Source organism: Phasianus colchicus, chromosome 4, assembly GCF_987193195.1.
Source record: "Phasianus colchicus chromosome 4, bPhaCol1.hap1.1, whole genome shotgun sequence".
Classification (NCBI taxonomy): domain Eukaryota; kingdom Metazoa; phylum Chordata; class Aves; order Galliformes; family Phasianidae; genus Phasianus; species Phasianus colchicus.
In genome coordinates, this window is record NC_143439.1 from 19,499,361 (window position 1) to 19,520,851 (window position 21,491).

The window sequence follows — 21,491 nt, forward strand, 5'->3', positions numbered from 1 at the left end:
TTTGAGTACGAAAGGATAATAAAGAAAAAAAATAAAAGGGTGGTGGGGGGGTGGATATTTGGTGCTAATTCACCACATGCAAATTCCAGCTGTTTTCTGTAGACCTACCACCAAGCGTACACTTCTTCCCAGAGCTCATGAGAAAGCCTCTTGCTGGTGAAAGTGGTTAATCCACAAGATTTTTGCTGCTAAAGCCAGGACTCTAAATGGGGGGTTTAGGTTACTAACGACAAAAAGTTTGCATTCTTTTGCTAGCAAATACCGTAAGGGCTTGCGCATTTACAGAAAACCACCCCAGAAGTGGTTGTTGGCAGAAAAATGGGACCGGAATTAGCAGAAGCTGTTACCAGGCAGGGCAGAGATGCACCAAACAAAGCAGCAATGAACAACAGGCTCAGAAAAAATCCTATTATCTGGCAGCCTGAAGCAGCCAAAGTAAGGGACAAGTTCTTTAGTGCCTGCCAAGTAAAAATCTTGTGCTAAAATATCCTCTTGTGCCCTGGCCAAACTAAAGCATCTGACCCAAAGCTGGAAACCAAACCTGCTGCCATGCCCCATTTTGATGCCTCACACTATCACTCAGCAAAGGAAACGGCCCCTTTAAGAATTAAGTTTGGTTCTTTACATGCTTCCTACCCCGAAAGGAATAAAAAAAAAAAAAAAAAAATATCCAGCCTGCTCAACAGCTTTACAATGCTGGTCTCTGTGCAAAGAATGCACTGCTGTGAGTTATTTGCAATATGCAGAAAAAAAAATAGAAAAACTCTAAGGGAACAAAAGAAAAATGTAAATTGAACAAGTGCAAAGCTGGTCTATGGGCATACAAACCTCAATCCGATTAATACAGTACCAGTAGCAACCCCCAGACCTCATCACATATTGTTCCATGATTACACACGTTTAAATTAAGACTCTGCATAGCACTGTGTTTATAAATTGAACAATATAATGGATAAGCCAACATTACATAAAGAACTTCAGTTTTATGGTGAAATTTTGATAAGAACATCAAATTCAATAGAGATCTTTCTACAAACGTCTTTAAAACTCCCAGATTGCAGTTCTACATAACCCCTTGCTACTGGAATTCAGCAGAAGGCTAAATGCCACTTCCCTCTGGCTGTGATAGCAGGAAAAACTACTGAAGAGACATAACAGAAAAGGTCTGGCTCTCAAGTGTGTTCATAGCATCTGCTTTTGCCACTGTTATCAGCTCTTCCAAAAAGAGTGAAAGATCTACAGTGAAAGATGTGGGCAAACCCACATCTCTAAAATCACTTGTTACTGCCAAGTGGCTTTCTCTAGTTGGAAGAACGGCAAGTATGCACTAAATTTTGGCAATTATGCCCTGACTGCTTAATAAATGTTGTTAGTACGAGCATTTACAATAACCATCAGCAATATAGCTACCCTAATGGACAGAGGCGTGAAGGGCAATACACTGAGATACAGGTACCACTCCTTATTTCATCATGCCACGCAGTACACGTGAAAGACAAAGACTTCACTAGAGAAAAGCAAGCATCTGGAGTTTAACACAAGCACTCCAATCTCTTTGCGAGGAGAATGATTATTCTTCAAACTAAAAAAGGTCAAAAGCGCTGTCCCAAAACAACAGCAGAAACATCACGTACTTTCCCGTGGCTGATCATCTGCTCCTTTATTCCAAGGAACAGCACAGTCCCACCACTTTCATATGCTACTGCGTGGCACACACTGAAATGACACTGCCCAGGGGGATCTCAGACCTCAGCATTGCACTGCAATTCCTAAGTAACACAACAGATCACGTGCTAATACCTACATCCTCTGGCACCTACGCTTCTGAGCACAGGAATGCATTACATTGAGTCAGCTTACACTTAACTCATTTGCAGGCTCTACTGACCAGAGACTGGCTCAGTTGGGAACACACAAGACCTTTTCTCAACAGGATTACTGTTTGGCCAGGCACATTTGAAACATCTGTTTTTGAAATCCTCTTTCTAATTGCAAGTACAGCTTTAACCTGACAATCACCTCTCTCTACACTTGGCTTGATACAGAAAGATTTTGGCTGGTTCTTCTCCAGACTGATAAACACTTAGTAATTTATATCTACAGAAAAGATAGACTGACAAACCTCGATGTTTCAGAGGTATCTGAAAGCGTGAAAAGAGCATTAACCACAGAACAAACACTGGGAGAAGAAAAAATAACCAAAGAGGACATTAAGAAAACAAACAAACAACTCTGAATCTCAATTTGAAGCCACAACCATGTTTTGCAGATGCCACACTCACCCTTGGAGCACTGGGTTGGTAGTACTGGATCTCTGGAAGATCTGAAGATGCACTGCTAGGTGCTGGAATAAACATCAGTCTTGTCAATAGTCAGCCATTTATAACAACTGGTTTCGGAAAAAAATTTGTATTGTCATTTCAAAACTTAAGGGTTAGATGGTTTGGGGAAAAAATCCCAACTTGTCTTAAAGGAAAAGGATACCAGTTGATGTTGTTTCCTGTAGCTGCTAAGTCAACACTTCTTCCTACTGCGTAAAATAAGACATAGGTTCGCAAAAACTCCCATCTGGACAGAGCTATGCTATTCATTTCAAGCCAACTACTCATTTCAAGGGGATAAACTACATCAAGAGACAATTAACATATCAAGTTCTTGGACAATGCTGTTTTCTCAACTAAATTTTTACCCAGCTGATGTTCCACAAGTCTCCTCAGCAGGGGAAGGAGGAAGCAACATCTACTTTTTACTGTGACCCACACAAGTTAGAAGGTTTCCATGCACCTATTCCATACAGCAAGTTGTTATCCATATTATCTAAGAAAATTAATCCCTTACAGCAATAAAAGCAGCTCAGTTTTTGCAAACACAGGCTCAGCTAAGAACTCAGGACTTCTGCACTCAGCAGACAGACATCTGTTGCTACTGTTCCACATACAAGTAGTATTGTGCCCAGTGCCTTTAATGAAGAGTGTTTCATTTGTTAGACCATAGCCAAATTCTAAACTACACTTAATTCTTCTTTGCATGAAACTTTATTGCTGTCTCTTGCACTCCAAACTCTGCAAGTCCCTCATCCAGAACCTTCTCCTCCATTCCAATGAAGATTCTGCTTTCAGTTCCCTCTGTAAAGTTTGCTGCACTCTTGTTTTCACCCCAGTCGTGTCAGCAGTGAGGATGACCATAGATGGAGCACATTTGGCAGCTGACATGACCCAGATGCTGAATCTGGAGCTATCTTCCCAGCTGCAGTAGCCGGGCTCATGTCCGACTCCTCAGCTGTTGATTGTCAAGCTGCTTCCAAGCTGTGCCAAGTGTACATCTTAAGGCTTTGACGGAAGTGGGGCAAATGCTCTGAATCTGTGAGGTCTGCTGACAAAAAATGATAATAAAGACTAAAGGTTTTAAAAGCAGGCAACGTGGGACATCAAATACCCTCGGCTTCCTTCTTTTGTAATTCCTCATTTTTTTTCCACGATCTCTTTTTCCCCTACTGATAAAAATTCATGAAGAGCTGAGTGTTGAGAGCAGGGCTAATATGCCATGCTTTAGTGTAACATACCAACCAGGCAGGAAGTCCTCTCCTGACAGTCAACACTACATGCAATGGAAGGCAACTCATGTACTTCTACACAGGCACAGCAAGGGCTAGGAAACATTCGCAGAGGGAAACAGAGACAGTCAATTCCTTCATTTTGTTATCCACTCTTTAAGCCTCAGAGACATCTTTAGACTGTTAAAGTTGTAATTTGTCTACAAATCAGGAGTAACTATTTAATACCCTATTTCTGACAAATTCAACTGTACTTCATCAACTGAACCCAACAAGAGGCTTCTATGTATTCCATGCCTCCTCACTGAGGAGCAAAACAAAGACTTACCTTGATTTCAATGTCCTCAGTCATTCAATTATCGCTACATGTTCTGATCTAGATTTAAGGACAAGTACTTGAAGTTTTGGTCTTTCATCTCATCTCTGCTCATACGGGCACAATACTCCACATAGATAGAATAAACTATCCCCATCCAACAGTTAAGTACTTCCAAATGGCCTATTTGCTACAGAGAAAAAAAAGTTTCTTCTGAAATAACAAGCCAAACTTACAAATGCCTCTTTCAGATTTCTTGTGTATGTATGTGCATAAATACCTGACAGGCCTGTAAGCGTCAGAAAATTCCAACACAAATCATGAGTTCTGCTTTTAAGTGCTGACACTGGGACCCTCCTCTGTATGTTGACAACCTGTCAATGCAGGATTATTTTAAGCAATATGGCATTCAAAGAGATGAATTTGTTCAAGGCACTGCAATTTAAACCTGCACGTTAGCATCACAATTAAGGAAAACTCTAATGAAACAACTTGCTGCCTTTCCACCATATTTACCAGAGTGAAAAGAGACTGCCACCCAGTGGACTACAACCAAGTACATCAACCACAAACCATGGCAATCAATACGGAATTGTTGAAAATTTTATTTTTAAGGAAGTGTCATTTTTTGAATTTTTCCCATTGACATATTGTCTTCAAATACATAAATTCAATTGTCATTCTCTCCTGTACCTGAACAATCAACATCTGCATGAAGGCACTGTACATATAAAGCTTTTCAGAATTATGAGAAAAAATAATCTACCAAATCAAGCTGTCAGCAGAGAGATAGTTACCTAGTGCAATCACTCTGTTCAGAGGTGAGTTATGTTCTAAATGCACCTTTGGGAAGGCTTAAACAATTCACCTATAGTATTGCAATGCTGAATAGCATATAAAGATAGTTTAACACCCCTCGAGGTTTAAGTTCATTTGTACTTGTAAAATCCTTCTCCAGTCTTCCTACCCAGCTTCTTTTCTTCTACCAGTTTATCCAGGAGTGGGCTGGGTTGAAAAAGAGGATTGTTGGGCTCTAGTGCATGCCATCCTGATGGGAGAAAAGAAGTGGACGAATGTGAAACATTCCTGTTTATATGCAAAAGTAATAGAATTCTCCATCTCTTTAGAAAAGTGTTAAGAGGTTAGCAAACTGAAGAAGGTTTTAAATTTACCCTAGATTCTCCAAGACCTTCCATACAGCTAGTTGCCATAATTATGAGCAAACTCAGCAATTAGTCCGTAGGAGTGATTTGCTCACAACACCTTATAATCTCATGATCTCCACAACTGTTGATTTTTAATACCTCAAAAAACGTCAAGAAAAACTTCTAATCTAGAAAATAAAAGACTGAGTATAAGGAAATAATAATTTAAAAAAAGATAGGCTGAAAGGAAATTCAAGTGAAAAAAATGTCCAACATTCATTTCTATTTGTGAAAGACATAGTCAGTTCAAGCAAAACGACAACACTTGGCACTGCTTGCTAAAAGCAGTAGTGATTTCATTGACAACGTTATTGTGAAAGTGACATTCTGCCTGGAGAATATTTCACCACTCGTTTGCTATTGTGCATACATTCTCCACTTACCAGCTGAAATGAAAGGGAGATGGTATAACCACGTCTTTTAAAGTATTTTGTGTGTTCCCTATTAACTGAGAACAACATCATGGCTGGCAGAAAAAGACTGAAGAGTTCAACTTTTGTTGCTCTCTGTGAGAACATCTTATACTCCTACTACATGCTTCTCTTCCCACTGACTCTTTTTTAATTAGATGAAGTTCCACTGACATTACTAATATTTTCCACAGGAACTTGATGCAGTCAGCAAAGCAAGCACTTGTTATATCCCCATCAGTAAGATACTGTACAAGCATACAATACAAACGCTGTACTCATACAGCATTTTGAGCAGAATCCTCACTCCTTCCTCCTTAACAGTTAAAAAACTGTGTCATAAGCATGCAGTTTAAGCTAGCTCGGAGTCAGATTTTCATTACAGCATTCCTCTACAAGTTTTCTAAAAAGGGGGAAAAAAAGAAAATAAGTATGCAGTACCATCTATAATGTATTTACTGGTATCCAAGCCAACATAGTCCAGCAGTTCAAATGGACCCATGGGATAGCCAGCCCCAAGCTTCATAGCAACATCAATATCTTCCTTTGATGCATCTCCTAGAGAAAAGATTGACAGTTTGATGAACAGAGAAGATTCTGCATCTACTTGGCACCACTTATAAATAATTAACAAGGTGTTATTTCACACTGGTGCAGCTCTTCACTGAAATCTCGGCACGTTTCAGAACCACAAAAACTGGGGTCAGCATACATAGAAGTCCATGCTGGAGGATAAAGATGAATCTCTCACAAAAACAAAACAAAACAAAACACCACCACAAAAAAAAAAAACAACAACAAACCACCTACAGACTTCATTTCCATTTTCTTATCTTTCCCTTGCATTACAATATAGATTTTTGAAGTAGCCACAGCTGCTTTGCTCAACCTACCTGAAAGACTGGAGGAAGAATCAGTCATTGTGAAAAATGAAAAGAGTTTTGTTTTGAGGCAACTGAGTGTTTCAACTTGACAATATCAGCAGTATTTTTTGGATCACATACAGGACGGAGCTACCCTTACTGTACAACAGTCAGAAGGCAAGGTTTAATACAGGACATATCCAGCTTCTCTGGACAGCAGCTCCTGCAGTCAGGGAGATGGCCAAATAAGCTGATATGCACTACTTCATTTCAGTGCAGTGCAGTACCCAGACATCCATACCATCCTTTTGCCAGAAGTTAACAGCTTGGCGAAGAAAGTCCTGGATTTAAATGTATATGCCTCAACCCTTGCAGCTCTTACAGCAGTGCATCAGTTTACACTTTAGTAAAAGCAGTTTTCTGTTGAGATGCCAGCCTGCGGCACCTGGAACTGCCACGGTGCAGGTGCAAATTACCATACACCACTCCTTTTATGAGAAGAAGTGATGGCCAGCAGACAGATGAGGAGTGGAGCAGCAGCAGCTGCACCATGTGTTTCAACAGCTCTCAGCAGAGGACGGCCATCAGATATGGCAGAGAGGAGCGACTTGAACAGACTGCAGAGGTGTAGTAAAATTTTTCATTCCCAGGATTATTAAAAAAAAAATCTAAATGATAAGAAATTCATAACTTCTGCATCAATGCTGCTTTGCAATTGCCACAGATAATATTGACTTCATTCTTTTGCTGAGAATGTATGTTTTATGTGTCACAAAAGCAGATTTCTACCACATCTTTTGATAAAGGCAGTGCACTTCTTTGCAGATCAAAAATCTCCTATAAAGGCAAAAGCTTCAATAATAGTCTTGTACAAAACAATAATTGTCATGTACCTCATTTCACTCCTTAAAGATGAAAACTCCTTTTTTAATTTTAAAAAATTTATTTTTGAGAACCTGGGATAATTAGTCCCCACATTCAAATGCATGTGGGCACTCAATTCATTTTACGATGACGCATATGTACTTCTACCAGCAGATTTACCCCACTTTGTCACCTGCCAGCATACAGCTGCATTGCAATACAATTAGAAATAGTAAGAAGCAAACAAGCGTTGCACTCCTGGTTCAGGCAGTCTGATGGTATACTGCAGATTTTCATAGACAATGGACTGTTTTTTTGGTTTGCTACTAACAAGTGGGCAATACAGACCATCATATGCTAGTATTTCAATATGCCTTCATTTAAATCACTGTTGATACACTAAAGGTATTTCGCCTACGCAAAATTACGTAAAGTCTTTATCCACTTAACCCATGAAGATTCTGTGTAAGTAAAGACTTAAAGACTGATGAATAAGATGGCATTTCAGGGCTTGGAGCTGCCAAGAAAGAGACTCACATTCCTCACTATCATGGTTATAATGTGGCTGAAGGGTCTTCTCTAGAAATTAATGCAAGGATATGATAACAATTTAACCTGATCCAATAAGAAGTATAAACCAGAGAACAGCCATCAGGCTTTTCAAAATACTAATAAGATTTTTACACAGATGCTTTAGAAGTTAAAAAGAAAAACATGAATAAATGGACTCGAAGAAGTTTGCCAATATTATACTATTGTACAAAATACAGACAGAATAAAGATGAAACCAAAATACTGCTTTGCCTAGGCAGAAAGCAGTCAATTTTAACATACAATTTCAGTGACTGTTTTCTTCTACTTTAATTAAAGTTCTATTGTCTCCTGAAATACATGTAACAATACGTGTCTCTCAACAAAGGCACCTCTCTTACATGCATTAAAACACCCATACACTGCTTAAAACTGTGACTTTTTCTAAAAGAATAATGTCCCCTTGCATTCACGTCTTCACTTTTCAAGTCACTAAAATTTGCTCTTTTCTCTGTTTGAGACATAATTATCCATCTGTTGATGGATAAACGAGTAATGTTGGCTTTTATTTTTTTCTGGAGATCAAGCCATTCCCTCTGTATGATATAAAACAGATTTTTAATATTTAAAGCATATTTGGTGGAATCCTCATAATACAGTGCTTTCATCTATAAAAAGTGGTGTTTTCAAAAACAAAATGTTTCAAGTGACATCATTAAGTAGCATGCTGCTATGAGCAGAACACTTGAAATAAAAGCAATTAGACTCCAAAATTTCCTCTATTCACTCACATTATTGGCTTGTTTTCTTTCCAAAACAATTATCAATGCTTTGAAAATCTAGTGGATCTTTAGGGATTTCTGGTTACTTCCACTTAACCTCAGTATTAGAGCCAAAGTGACCAACAATAAGACAGAAGGTCCTAAAGAAGCTATGTTTAAAAAGGGACATAGAAGAGGAACAGGATTTACAGAGCAATGGTTAAGCCCAAATCACATGTATGACAGTACTATTATGTGATACTGAATATTATACTACTTGTTCTACCTGAAAATTGGTGTTTTATTTCACAAGCCCAATGAAAGGAACCTTTGGAGGCCTTTCCTAAAGGCCCTCCCATCATGCGATTTTCAGGCATTTCCATAATGGTCTCCTGGGAATCCCATTCTCCTCTTAGGAGAGGTGGGCTCCTGATCAGCTGGCTGAGAATATTTTTATAATAGTACAAAGCTCACCTTTCCAAACCAGAAATATTTCATACTAGCAAAAATTTCCCATATTGATAATAAGCAACTTCCAACTCTGCGCACTCTGCTATTTCAAATGGTAGTTTAGATCTATTCAGATGCACAGATTGATTCACTCTTGCTGTGCTCTATGCACTGCCAGTCCTTAAGGTGGGAAAGTTTGGAGATAATCCAAACATTTTTCTGAATGAATATAATACTTAGCAGCATCATACGTCAACATTCTCTGAAGTCAATAAACCAAGAAGTACCTCTCTCAAAAAGTCGAACAGCTTCCATCATATACGGCACCAAGAGACGGTTTACAATAAAACCTGGAGTATCCTAAGAAAAGAAAAAAAAGAGATTCTAAATAAACATTCTTTACCACTACTATCTTCAAATGATACATGATAAATAATGGTATGAAAGCACTCATTAAATCATCAACTTCTGGCATGCTTTAAATTGTATTGTTCATCTGATTTATCTGCGTGCTATTAAAACACAAACAGAGCTTCACAATCTAGGCATGGCACATAAACATTTTATCATGCTTGAGAACAATTAAGACTACTATGAGTCCAACTCATTACTCTCAATGTGGTTCATCAGAAAATGCCTTTTCCTCAGTAAAATTCTGCAGATACAATTTCCTGGAAAGATAAAAGAAGTTCTTCCCTAGTAGTATTTTTATTTAATGCAAGCTTTAAACAAAATCAAAAATACAGAAAGAGAAATAGCTTTCCAAACAGAGCATTATTTCATATAATTCTACAACTGTTCCACATATTCATTGATTCACTTTACCTCATTATTTAAACCAGAGAACTCCACATACCCACTTTAGTTCCTTCAGCAAACAAGAAGCAAAAAAATCCAAGATGTTTTGTTTGTTTTTTGAGAGTGACATCATTTCTGTATTGCTCTCTACTCAAGCTAGTTTATGAAAAATATCTCATCATATCACATCACACTACCTAATCACATTGCATACTGGAAAACTGCAACTGAAACAGGAAAATGAACTTACCTAAGGCCACACAGCAATGTAGCAGCACAGACAAAATTTGAGACCAATAACCATATACTGAATTACTGGTAACTACCAGATTTTATGCCCTTATTTTCATGACCAATTGCCTCCTGGGGGCCATGAAACTCAAGGCAATAGCTTGCACAAAGCTTCCCTGACTACAGCTTAATGGATTCGGAAAAAGTGTGCTTAGGATCAGAGGCATTCCTCCAGAGAAAAAACAAAATTGCAAAGCAACAAAGAAGAATATGGGTCTAGTTACTGCAGTCTTAAGAAAAACTTGTGATGAGCACACAATCAGGGAGAACCCATCCAATTGCTTCACAGTACAAGAAGTAGCAGTGTTGCCTCTAACACAGATAAAGATGAACTCTCAGGCTTCCACAGGACTGGAAAAAAAAAACCAAACGTGTAAACTCTGATACTCGTGCTGCCACCTCCCTAATCTGAGGAATTTCCTTTGTCAAAATGGTTTTAACAGGGAAGAGAATCTGGACAAGCCTGGAAATTCTAACGTGCTCTTATAATCTATTCAACACCACCCCTTAAAAGCAAGTTTTCACAAACAAATCCTCTGAAGTCTGTGGAATCCAAACTGTACTCACCTTACAACTGACAGGACTTTTTCCTACTGCCTTACTGAAATCCATAAGTGACTCATAAGTCTTTTGGCTAGTCATCGGAGTCTTGATGACCTGGGCAGGAAAGGAGAGCATAAGCACATTTATGAGCAGTGCAGCAATGATTAAACTCAATTTCAGAACACTACGATAGAATTTAACTAAAAAAGTATTTTAAAAAAACAGCAACAAACAAATTCAGTGGATGTATATGTAACAAATACAGAGATCTATTTTTAAGATAGATTCAGCATTTTACATGTTTTCAAATTTTATACATCTATTACATAATTTCCCACTCAGTCAGTATGAAAAATAAGAGGTACTATCCTTATAGAATCCCATTTAGAGATCATAATATAATAGAACAAATTTAGAAGTCACAATCTCTGCTGCCATGGGAAACACATTGGCACCACTCTAGAAAATCCTATTAGAAAGTTCCTGACAAGAAGTGTGTAATACCCATACTGCACCCTATGCAAACTACTCATCAAGTGGAGTGACATTAGACTAGGGCATTCATAACTCAGGTGAAAAAAAAATTACTAAGATTGACTGCAACAGTCATACAGAAATTGCTGCTTTGTTTTCAGAAATATCTTCAGTATTTTTCAAATTTCACAGAAGCTTAACTCAGATTTCTAAAGACTGCTCTATGTTTTAGACTAGAAGCAAGGCACAGAACATTTCATCTCCACAAATAAATTACTGGTGACAAGTAGTTCTCAGCAGAGAAAACAGTAAGTCCATGTCAGCCTAAAGAATTATGCCTGGATTTCCATTATCTCTGACATCACATATAAAACAAGTACACAAAATTTTGCAGCAGACTGGCCAAAATGCAGAGTTAATTCTCACATATTTTCTTGTAAGCTGTGGCTGATCAAGACAGTCACATGCACTCCCAGAGATGCAAATTCCTTTGCAGTTTAGCTTGTCTCCAGTTCTATTGCACAGACAAACTGTTGGGGGTTTTTTTTGTTTGTTTTGGTCTGGTTTTTGAGTGAGGAAAGGGAGAGGAGAAATAAAAGCAGAGGAAGAAAGACCTGACAGTTTTACTGCAATGAGACCTTTACTTTTGAAGTTCAGACTCTTATATCCAATTATCTATTATTCTGCTCTGATTTGCAGTATTATTAGAAATTACAAGATGTAGCCCAAGTTTGTATACTTAGGAAAACAAAGAGCTACCTAAAAGCAATTCTTCACGGTTCCTTGCAGGTTGTGAAACACTGCAATGTTAACTAATTTAAATCTTTCCAGACAACTCACCCAGAACACTGAATAAACATGACTGACTTTGTTTCATAAGTCACAAGGCAGTGATGTTCATCTGCAGATCATTTTCCAATCAAGCCCACACTATTAATAATCAATTGCTCTGTCAGTCAGTAGATGATTTTCTTCGAGCTGCCAATAGTTCTAATTAATCACCAGTCTGCATGACTGAAAGGGCACATCCGCTGGTAGTTCACTGATGGAGGCCTTGAGACAGGAACCTCAGTTTGTTCAATTTACTCCTTTACAGAGACTGCACCACCCTCTTATCACTAGAGGTAGCTCATTCCACATCAGAGGAGCTGCAAACCGAGATCTACCCTTTCATCTAACTCAATTCTCAGTCAAAACAAACGCTTTACCTCACCACAGTGATTGATACTAGGTTGTTTTAAGACTCTTACCTCCACAAGCTTCATCATAGGCACAGGGTTGAAGAAATGGAGGCCACCAAATCGGTCCTGCCTGGTGGTTGAGTTAGCCAACTGTGTGATTTGCAAGGATGAAGTGTTGCTCGCAAATATTGTATGCCTGGAAAAAAAAAAAGAAACAAATGGATTGTAAACATGACAACTATCTTTCTGACAGTAGGAGATTGGTGCACTACACATAAGTAGACGTCCACTGGCTAACCAACCATGGAACTCTTAGAAATACCTCTGCAGATTATTGCTTTCCTTTTCTGCAGTATAAATTAAGCAATGATGAAATAACCACTAGATGAGCTGTGCGGGTTTCTGACTCCCAGAAGAGCGTGTTGAATACTGTATCAGGTCAAAGAAGGAAGATTCTCCAAGTAGATTTTCTTTTCCTTAAGAATCCCAAATCTGTTCCAGGTAATTCCTTTAGCAAGCCTGGAAACCAAATCCAATTTTTTAATCATCTCAATGGATAACCGATCATTTGAGATGTCAGGTAAGCATTTTGGAGCTTTGAAAACATCTGTAATTTTTTTAATTTTTTTTTTTTTTAAATGAGCAATGGCAGACATAGTGAGTAAACTTCCCACTAAGAGGTAATAGGGAAAAACAAAAAAGGAAATTAAAAAAATACTACATATGTCACTTTAAAGGATACACAAAATCACATGAGTTTCAAGACAAAGATGAAGTCCTTTACACAGACTCAAACCACACTTATTATTCCAATTTATAATGTTTTGGTTTTTTTTTTTTTCAGAAACACCTCAGAATCTCAACACCCTGATATATATACATCACACAGAAAACTTACATATGACTTCCTCTAATCATGAGAATCAAAACCTAAATTAGAAGTGAAGCCCTACCTTCCATTCTGGACTGTATCCTATTTACCTTTCAAAAATTGTCCTACTGGGTTCAAATGTTTATCTAGACTGGCATTTTGTTTACATTTCACTAATACATAACTGAGCTTCACAATAGAGCCTTCCAAAAAGTTACATCTAAGTCAGGGACCCATTTTTTATTATGTTTTCTCAGTTTTGAGGATTTGTGAAGGATAAGGAATTCTTGTTTACGTTCCTTACAAATATTCTTTTGTTATTTCTCCACCATAAAGCAGGTTTCACATTGTTCTTAGGCAAACTAATAAAAGAGTATTTTAAACTTCATAGTTTTAACCTTGAAAGGTCAACGCATCCACCTGACACTTACATTCACTGAAAATCTCCTGGATTCAAAAACGCTCATGAAAATCTAGTGAACCCATTTGTAAAACCAGCAATGATTATTCCTCACAAAATAATGGACTTAAAGCAAGAGACTTTACTTCAGCATCACTTCTGCAGGTGAACACCATAACCTTATGTAGCATAAAATAGTGGGAAATAAAACATTAAATTTATGCTGTGTACAAGGGCATTTTATTTACACTTTTCTGCTCTGAACAACTAATTGATTTAAATGAAATGTAAAACAGAATTTGCATGTCTCCATGACACAGACTACATTATTTATGCTTCAGGTGACAGAAGAATGTGAAGGTTTATGAAAGCAGCAATACTAGCAAAGCTTTCTTGATACTTTCTCAGCTATCAGCATGCTTTTGCTTAGTGCCATCTAGTGGGTCACAGAAAGAAAGCAAGAACAAAGTCAAACACCAGAGAAACACCGTTTCAGCAAAACCTGCTTTTACAGTCCAGCTTATTATGCACTGAGAGCTGAAGAACACTTCTTTTATAACACTTTCATAACATACTGATTCTGAATACAATGAACTGTCCAAAACCAGTGGCCTGTTCCCAAGTTGTGTTTCCATGTTTAGAGATAAATCTTAGACCAAGAGATGCTGATGGGCATTTCCACCAGACAGAGATTAACAGAAGGCAAAAGCTCTCGAGAAAGCGGATATCTGAAAAGTCTTTTCACACGCTGATTATTATCCTGTTTGGAAACTGCTGCAGTGTTCAAGGGTCCCCAAAATTATGAAAGATGCAGGGAGATTAAAATAACAACACAAAAACCCAGCCTGACCTTTTCGGAGCAGAAAATGAGGACTAATGGAACACAAGAAAAGGAAAACAGAACCCAAGAGTTGGTGGCAACACTTAATCACCCATTCTGATGATGATAACCATCATACAGCATCGTACCAGTTGGCAGATTACACAACACTTGGAGTACTTTTGAAAAAGCAAACACTTTTGCAAAGCACTGCTGAGAATACAGAACATGATACATTCTAGATGTGTTCACTGATGACCTGAAACCAAGAAAGGATACTCGCAGCCTCATCTGGACAGTTATCCAGATGATGAATACCTTGAATTCTGGGCCTAACTCTCCTTGCTCATTGCATTTTCTCTGAAAACTTATTACAAATTCACTCTCCACCCACATAATCATCAAATAAAAATCTCACGAAGGAATACCTTTTTCATTCCCCTCCATTTACAGATCCTCTTTCAGAAAAATTATAGCACTTTTCAAGAGGAAAAAGGAAGAGGAAATAAGCGTGTTTTGTTGTGTTTGTTTCTGATGCAATGCTTTAGTTTAGTGGTCATCCTTATTTGTGCTACAGTGGCCTCTCAAATACACAAGAGAAACATGTGGCACTGTAGCTGAGGAAATAAATGAAATCCAGGATAGAACACAAAAGAAGAAAGGTGCAAAGCATTATATAGTTTATATTCCAAAGGCATCATCTTCTCTGATCAACTGTAACTCACAGTCCTTCATATTTCAGTCAGTTACCAGGTATCCCTATACTAAGTCCAAATACTTGAATCAAAGAGAGTCCTACCTCTTCAGAAGCCTGGCCTTCCATAATTATAATGCACAGTTCAAAATAACATCAGTGCCCAAAATCTCACAGTTACAAAACTTCTCCCAAGACTCAAAGCTATCTTTAAACAAATCTTGCCTTCCTTATGGATCAGCCACAAGATCTCCACTAATCTGATGCAACACTCAGCTCAAGTAGTAATTCCAGAAACTTCCAAATGTCCAATGTAGCAAAGGCAGTACAGCACCTGTGCTGACAGGGAGGGCTTTCCCTCCCATCACTGTGCCACCTGGGACAGGCAAAGTCCACTTCCTCATTCGAAACACAGAAAAACATTGCTACCCTTCCTCACATTATTCACACAATTCACAACTTCCTATGCTACTCCCGTGATGACATCCTACTGCTTGTATCTAACATCTACTATTTTAATCACTTGGCAACTAAGTTTCACAGTTTTAGCAGCTTGCTTTCTTTTCATCTAGACCTTCTGCACTGCAGTTCATATTCCTCACTAACTGCTTCCTTTTCTTTCAGCCTTTACATCCATACATTTAACACCACCCTGAGTTTTCCTTTTTTAAAAGATTTTTTGTCTAATGTCAATGTCCCTTTTCCCAACCCTGAAGAGTCATGCTTTCATAGTCCCCATAATTAACGCTCTCCAGTGTAAAATTTGATGTTTCAAGATAGTAATGTTCATAAACCACTCAGTCTGAGTACAAATAGTTTAAGCTTTCCCAATATGTGTATCATTAAATGAGGCACCAAATCCTCGTTCCTATTTCTGCCTGCTAGCAGGCTCTAGATAGTTTGCTATTTAACATACTTAAATTTGCTCAATAATTTTCACTATTGAATACAGAGAAAAACCCAGGCAACGATGGTCTCTTTTATAATTTGGACAACCTAGTCATGACAAGGTATCGTGGCAAATGCCCAAGGCTGCTACTTACTTTTCTTTGCCTGTCAGACTAAGGCCAAGAGCAAGTCAGCCTGTTCTCAGTGCAATGTTTTTTTGCCTATGTGATCATTCATTCTTTTCAGAAACGCCAGGTGATTTTGAACACTATGTAACACAGCCTGAAAACCTCCCTAGGCTGAAGTCAACTAATGATAACATCTTTGCTCTATTGACATTATATACAAGCTAAAATGAGTTTAGTCCTGTGGTTAGACAACCCAGTGTACCTTTTAGCCAATACTCCCACCTTTAGCTGTAGTTAGGACTCCAACCTGTGCTGTGATTCTGAGTCATCCACTACAAGGATCAAGCTCCTGAGACAGCATACTCAGCTTAACAGGATTTCGGGTTTTGTACACAACTGAACGGTAACTTTCCAACAATTATCAAGGAAAATTCTGAAGATTTTAAGTAATCCAGAGAGCGCAAGATAAGAAATAATGACTAGCAATAAACTATTTCAAAACTCCTCTGATGCAAAGTAAACTTGTATTGCTTAAGCTGACTGTGACTTACAGTTAAGAGGCTGAAACTTCTTAAAACTTGTTCATGCTAAGCACACTAAAAATAAATATTTCATTCCACTTCCCTATTTAAATATGGGAACAAGTATACTGACCATAACTCATCTGTACCAGAACAAACTTATTCTACAGTTGTGCATCTTCACTTGGAAAAAGCAAGCCTGTTGAGTAGACAGACAAATCTTATGTCTAATCACACCACGAAGCACATCAAATAGGCAATGCAACAAGTAAATAAACCAGATGAATACACCTGAAAGAGCTTGTAATGTATGAATTTGGCAGGACAAGCATCACGTTGCAATGTGACCAGTGCAGAGTTAAGAAAATTAATAGAGAAAATGCAGAATTAATGGTGCAACAAAACCAAAACACATCTAAAAAAAAACAAAACCAAAGGGGCAAGTTTCAAAATGAAACAGGAAAGAAATGTACGTACTCTGGAGCAAACTTGTCCAGCCTCTTGAAGAGTTCATTTTTAATTTCCTGATTCTCCACAATGGCTTCAATTACCAGATCTGTGCTGTGAACCACCGCTACTGCATCTGTGCTTGTTGTGAGGTTCTTTAAAGTCTTCTCAACGAACTCAGCACCAGCCTGAAATGTTCCAAGAATGTGCAATAATTATTTCTTTTTACATGAAAGCCCCCATCTATGCTCTGAAGCCCTCAGAACTTTAAGCATGCTGCTATATTTCCAAGTCAATCAGAAAGTTCCAAACACGTAGAGATATAATGCTTTCACTGACACAAAATTTTCTAAAAAAATCAAATCTACTTTGAAGTAAACAGGAGGTCCTTGAAATTATTAATAACAGGAAGACTTCAACTTTAGAGTATAAGTGAACAACTGACTGGTCCATCAGTACTTTCTGAGAGAATCTGGACTTGCCCTTCACAGAGAGGAATTTCTATTTCAAACCTCTGCATTGTTTCCACTCAGTAAAGTAATGCTTTGGTCTCACAATTCACTTCTATGATATGTACTAGCTCATTCAAGTGAAATAGCCTGCACTCTGCTATAGATTTCCACTGAGAATGAGGTGGGTAGGAGGGAGAGGATTTTATCTTCTATCAAAGGTGCCAATCACTGACAGCCATTGGTGAGGATGGAAATAAAAAATTCCCAAGACTTTGAATGAGAAAGCAGAAATGTTATACAAGAGAAGTCATACCTGTACACTAGCACATAATGTCATATATTTACCATACAAAATTTTCTTCTGGATTAAAAGACTCCCCGTAATTATGCATGATAAGATATATTGCTCTGGATATCCTGTAATTATTGTAATTTGCCTTCTGTATTCATGCAAACAAACTCTTTCTCATTTTCCTTGCCTTACTGCACTGCTCATGCTATTAACTGCAAATACCAGTATATAATTATGTATGTAAGTATATGTAAGCCAGTATATCAGCATGTTCTGTAATGCATAACTACAAACAACATCAGAACTTCCATACAGAAGTTTCATTCTTCTATGTTTTCCCAACAGTAGAAATAAAAAGATATCAACCTCAGGCTTATCCGCAAACTTCTTCTTAGTCACTCTCTTCAAACTCTCTTCAATTCCTTTTGTAGATTTCTTAAGGATTTCATCCGACTGGTCTACTAACACCACAGTGTGACCACTTGCTGCTGCAACCTGAAAATTAAAAGAAGATTCAACATCAAGATCATAATCAACCATATTGACTTGTCTAGGGGCAGAAAACTGACTAGAAATAAGCAAAAGAGAGCTACAAGATATCGAATCAAGAATTACATGCTTGACTAGAAAACATAAAATCCTGCAAACATTTTGGGCAGAAGAGAAAGGCAAAAGGACTAAAACAATTTTAGAGAAAAAGAAATCCATTTATTTCCCTGAGCTGTCTGCCAATGTACACTTGGAGACACACAAGACCCACTCCAACAAAGCTGACTGAAAGGAAGAAAAGTCAATCTCTGGAAGAAAAGGATGGCACCATTCTCATCTGACATTCCACACTAATCCAGCAAAACAAAAAAAAATGCCACACAGAAGCACTACAGCTCTAACAAGGTGTTGGTCTGCAGTTGGACATTTCCTTCATCCATCAGTTTCTTCATTTTAATAATTTTTCATAGCAGTTATTCATAAAATCCATTGCAACCTAAGAAATTTTTAAACCAAGCCTGAACTTCCATTCCTGACACTTGTCCTGTTGATGATCATTTGCAATAGCAAAGCAAGATCACCTGCTCTTCAGAAGGAAAGTAAGTCACTATCAAGCACACTTATAAGAAATGCTTCGGTGATTATCCACTTACAGTTATACCAGAACATAGCTGACCAGAGGGTAAAGAATCATTGAAAAATGAAGATGACCCTTTTCCCAGTTCATTCTTACTATGTGTGCATTTAGAGAAAAGAAGAAAAACAGCGAGCGGCCATACCAACTCAAACACACACGTACCTCTTCTATCCAATGATCTTAGCAAATACTACGGATGAAATAACAGCATAAGGGAGTCAATTAATGCTCTTCTCCCACTGAATGCTCTTCATATGGCAGAATAAGAAATTATGAACCCCTGGCTTTCAGCCATAACATGGGTTAGTTTCTCCTGATAGGAGGAGAAAGACACAATTTAAGTGTTCTAAGTAAGAGGAAAATCTCCATTAACAGGGCACAGGAGTGACCTCCCTCTGTCGTAATCACACCTGTTTTGAGATAATTTTAGATCGATAAATCAGAGGCAGGTGGTCAGCAAAAAAAAAAAAGTCATTGGTCTTTAACAGAAGACTGCAACTTCTGTTACTAACAAACACCATATGTTTCTCTTGATTCTCTAAAATGCAATCTAACAGTATAGCAATCTTTCCCTTCAGAATTACAACCCTTACACAGCACGTGTGCTCCTCAAACAAGAGAAGAATTTTCTTCAGAGATATTATTTGAAGGTTCCTTTAGTGGAAGCCTCAAGTTCTAGTATCAAGGTACAGAATCGTAGTGTCATTTGATTAGGAAGAGACAGTTAAGGGCCATCTGGTCCAACCCCCCTGCACTGAACCGGGACACCTACAGCTCCATGTGCACAGAAACCTTCCAGCCTGACCTGGTCTATCTCCAGGGACGGAGCATCCAGCTCCTCTCTGGGCAACCCGTGCCAGTGTCTCACCACTTCTTCCTTACACCCAATCTAAATCTTCTCTCTTTTAGCGTGAAACCTTGTCCTGTCACAGCAGACCCTGCTTAAGAGTCTATCCCCTTCCTTCTTACAGCCCCCCTCTGGATAATGAAAGGCCACGCCCAGGTCTCCCCGGAGCCTTCTCTTCTCCAGGCTGCACAGCCCCAGCTCTCTCAGCCTGCCCTCACAGGGAGGTGTTCCATCCCTTGGGTCATTTTTATGACCTTCTTCTGGATGCACTCTAAGAGGTACTCCTTAGAGTCTTCTCCTGTACTGAAGACTCCCCATCTGGATGCATTACTCCAGGTGAGGTCTCACAGAGCAGAGCAAAGGGCAAGATCACCTCCCTGACCTGCTGGCCGCACTTCTGTTGATGCAGCCCAGGGTATGGTTGGCTTTCTGAGCTGTGAGGACACACCAGAGGCTCATGTCCAGCTGCCATCCACCAGTGCCCTCAGGTCCTTTTCAGCAGTGTCGTGCTCTATCTTTACACCTCCCAGCTTGTACTGATAGATTCTATGATTATATGACTCAAAGTCATTCTTCAAAGGTTCCTTCAGTGGAAGCTTCAACTTCTAGTATCAAAGTACAGAAAAGCGGTCACACACAAGAAGTTAATAAGCAACTCACTGATTTCTAGAGATTTACCACAAAAATAAATCAATGCTTCTGAGAAGGAAATTCTCTAAGCCAATGAAAGGAAGAACTGCAGTTTTCAAACTCACGCCTCCCTGCTGGGTTCCACCTGGCAAAAGGGGCAGACATGCGGGCTGCCAGACACCCGTGTTGCTGCTGGGCAGCGCCCTGACAGCTTGGACACAGTGGTCCTTCTGCATGTGAGGAAACGCCCGCAGCTCCCATCACTGGCAGCACCACTCGGTCACACGGCTCTCAGGTTAAAGATGAACTTGAGAGCCAAAGACCAGCGATTAATCGCTGGGAAAGTAAGTCCTCTGTAAATATTAACCACTTGATAGTGCTGCACATGACAGAGGGCCTGATGTTCATCTTCGGCACTGCACGCTATTTAAAGAACCAATAATAGCGTCACTGGCAAGACAGAAGTTTCTTTTTTCAGCTCTGAGTTTTCCAAAAGTAATTACATGCTTTCTGGCTTATAAACAGCCCACGCTCTGTCCTAAAAGCCATCTCAACAACGTAAAACACCGAGTTCGGTCCTTCCCGCCTCTTTGGAAGCGGAGCGAGGCAGCAGCGGCCGCCGCCCCTCTGACCTCGCACAGCCGGAGGCCGAGGAGGCCGCTCCCGCTCCGGGAGAAGCTCCGTGGCCACCAGCAGTAGCACAACGCGAACGCGGAGGCGGCGCGGCACCGAGAGGCGGCAGGAGGCCGCGGGACCCGCCGCTGCCGGGCTCGAACCGACGGCTCCCGCTCCGCGGCGCAGCGCTCGCTCCGAGGGACGACCGCCCCGCGGCCGCCATGGCGGCGCCGCCCCGCCGCGCTCACCTGGGCGATGCCGGCGCCCATGAGGCCGCCGCCGATGACCGTCACGTGCTTGACGATCAGCTTCTTGGCGGCCGCCGTGACGGCGGTGGCGGAGGAGGCCGCGCGCACGAAGGGGCGGGTAGCGAAGGCCATGGCAATGGCGAAGGCGCGCGGCGCGGAGCCAGGGGCCCTTCGGCTGCGGGGCCGGGCGGGGCGAGGGCCGCGCTCCGCCCCGGGGAGCGGCTGTCCGGGCCCTGAGCGCTGTGCGCCGGGACGCGCGTGTGTCGGTGCGC

General features: G+C 39.8%; 1 protein-coding gene across 1 annotated transcript; it reads right to left on the reverse strand.

Moving 5' to 3' along the window:
* Window positions 1-4,454: 4,454 nt before the first annotated feature.
* HADH (hydroxyacyl-CoA dehydrogenase) lies at window positions 4,455-21,437 on the reverse strand. The gene is made up of 8 exons (XM_031607426.2): window positions 21,220-21,437; window positions 18,120-18,248; window positions 17,040-17,197; window positions 12,310-12,436; window positions 10,610-10,699; window positions 9,241-9,313; window positions 5,926-6,042; window positions 4,455-4,917 (listed from the first exon to the last, which is right to left on the reverse strand). The coding sequence occupies exons 1-8, from the start codon at window positions 21,349-21,351 to the stop codon at window positions 4,799-4,801; spliced, it is 945 nt and encodes a 314-aa protein (XP_031463286.1). The 5' UTR covers window positions 21,352-21,437; the 3' UTR covers window positions 4,455-4,798.
* Between the last annotated feature and the right edge of the window lie 54 nt (window positions 21,438-21,491).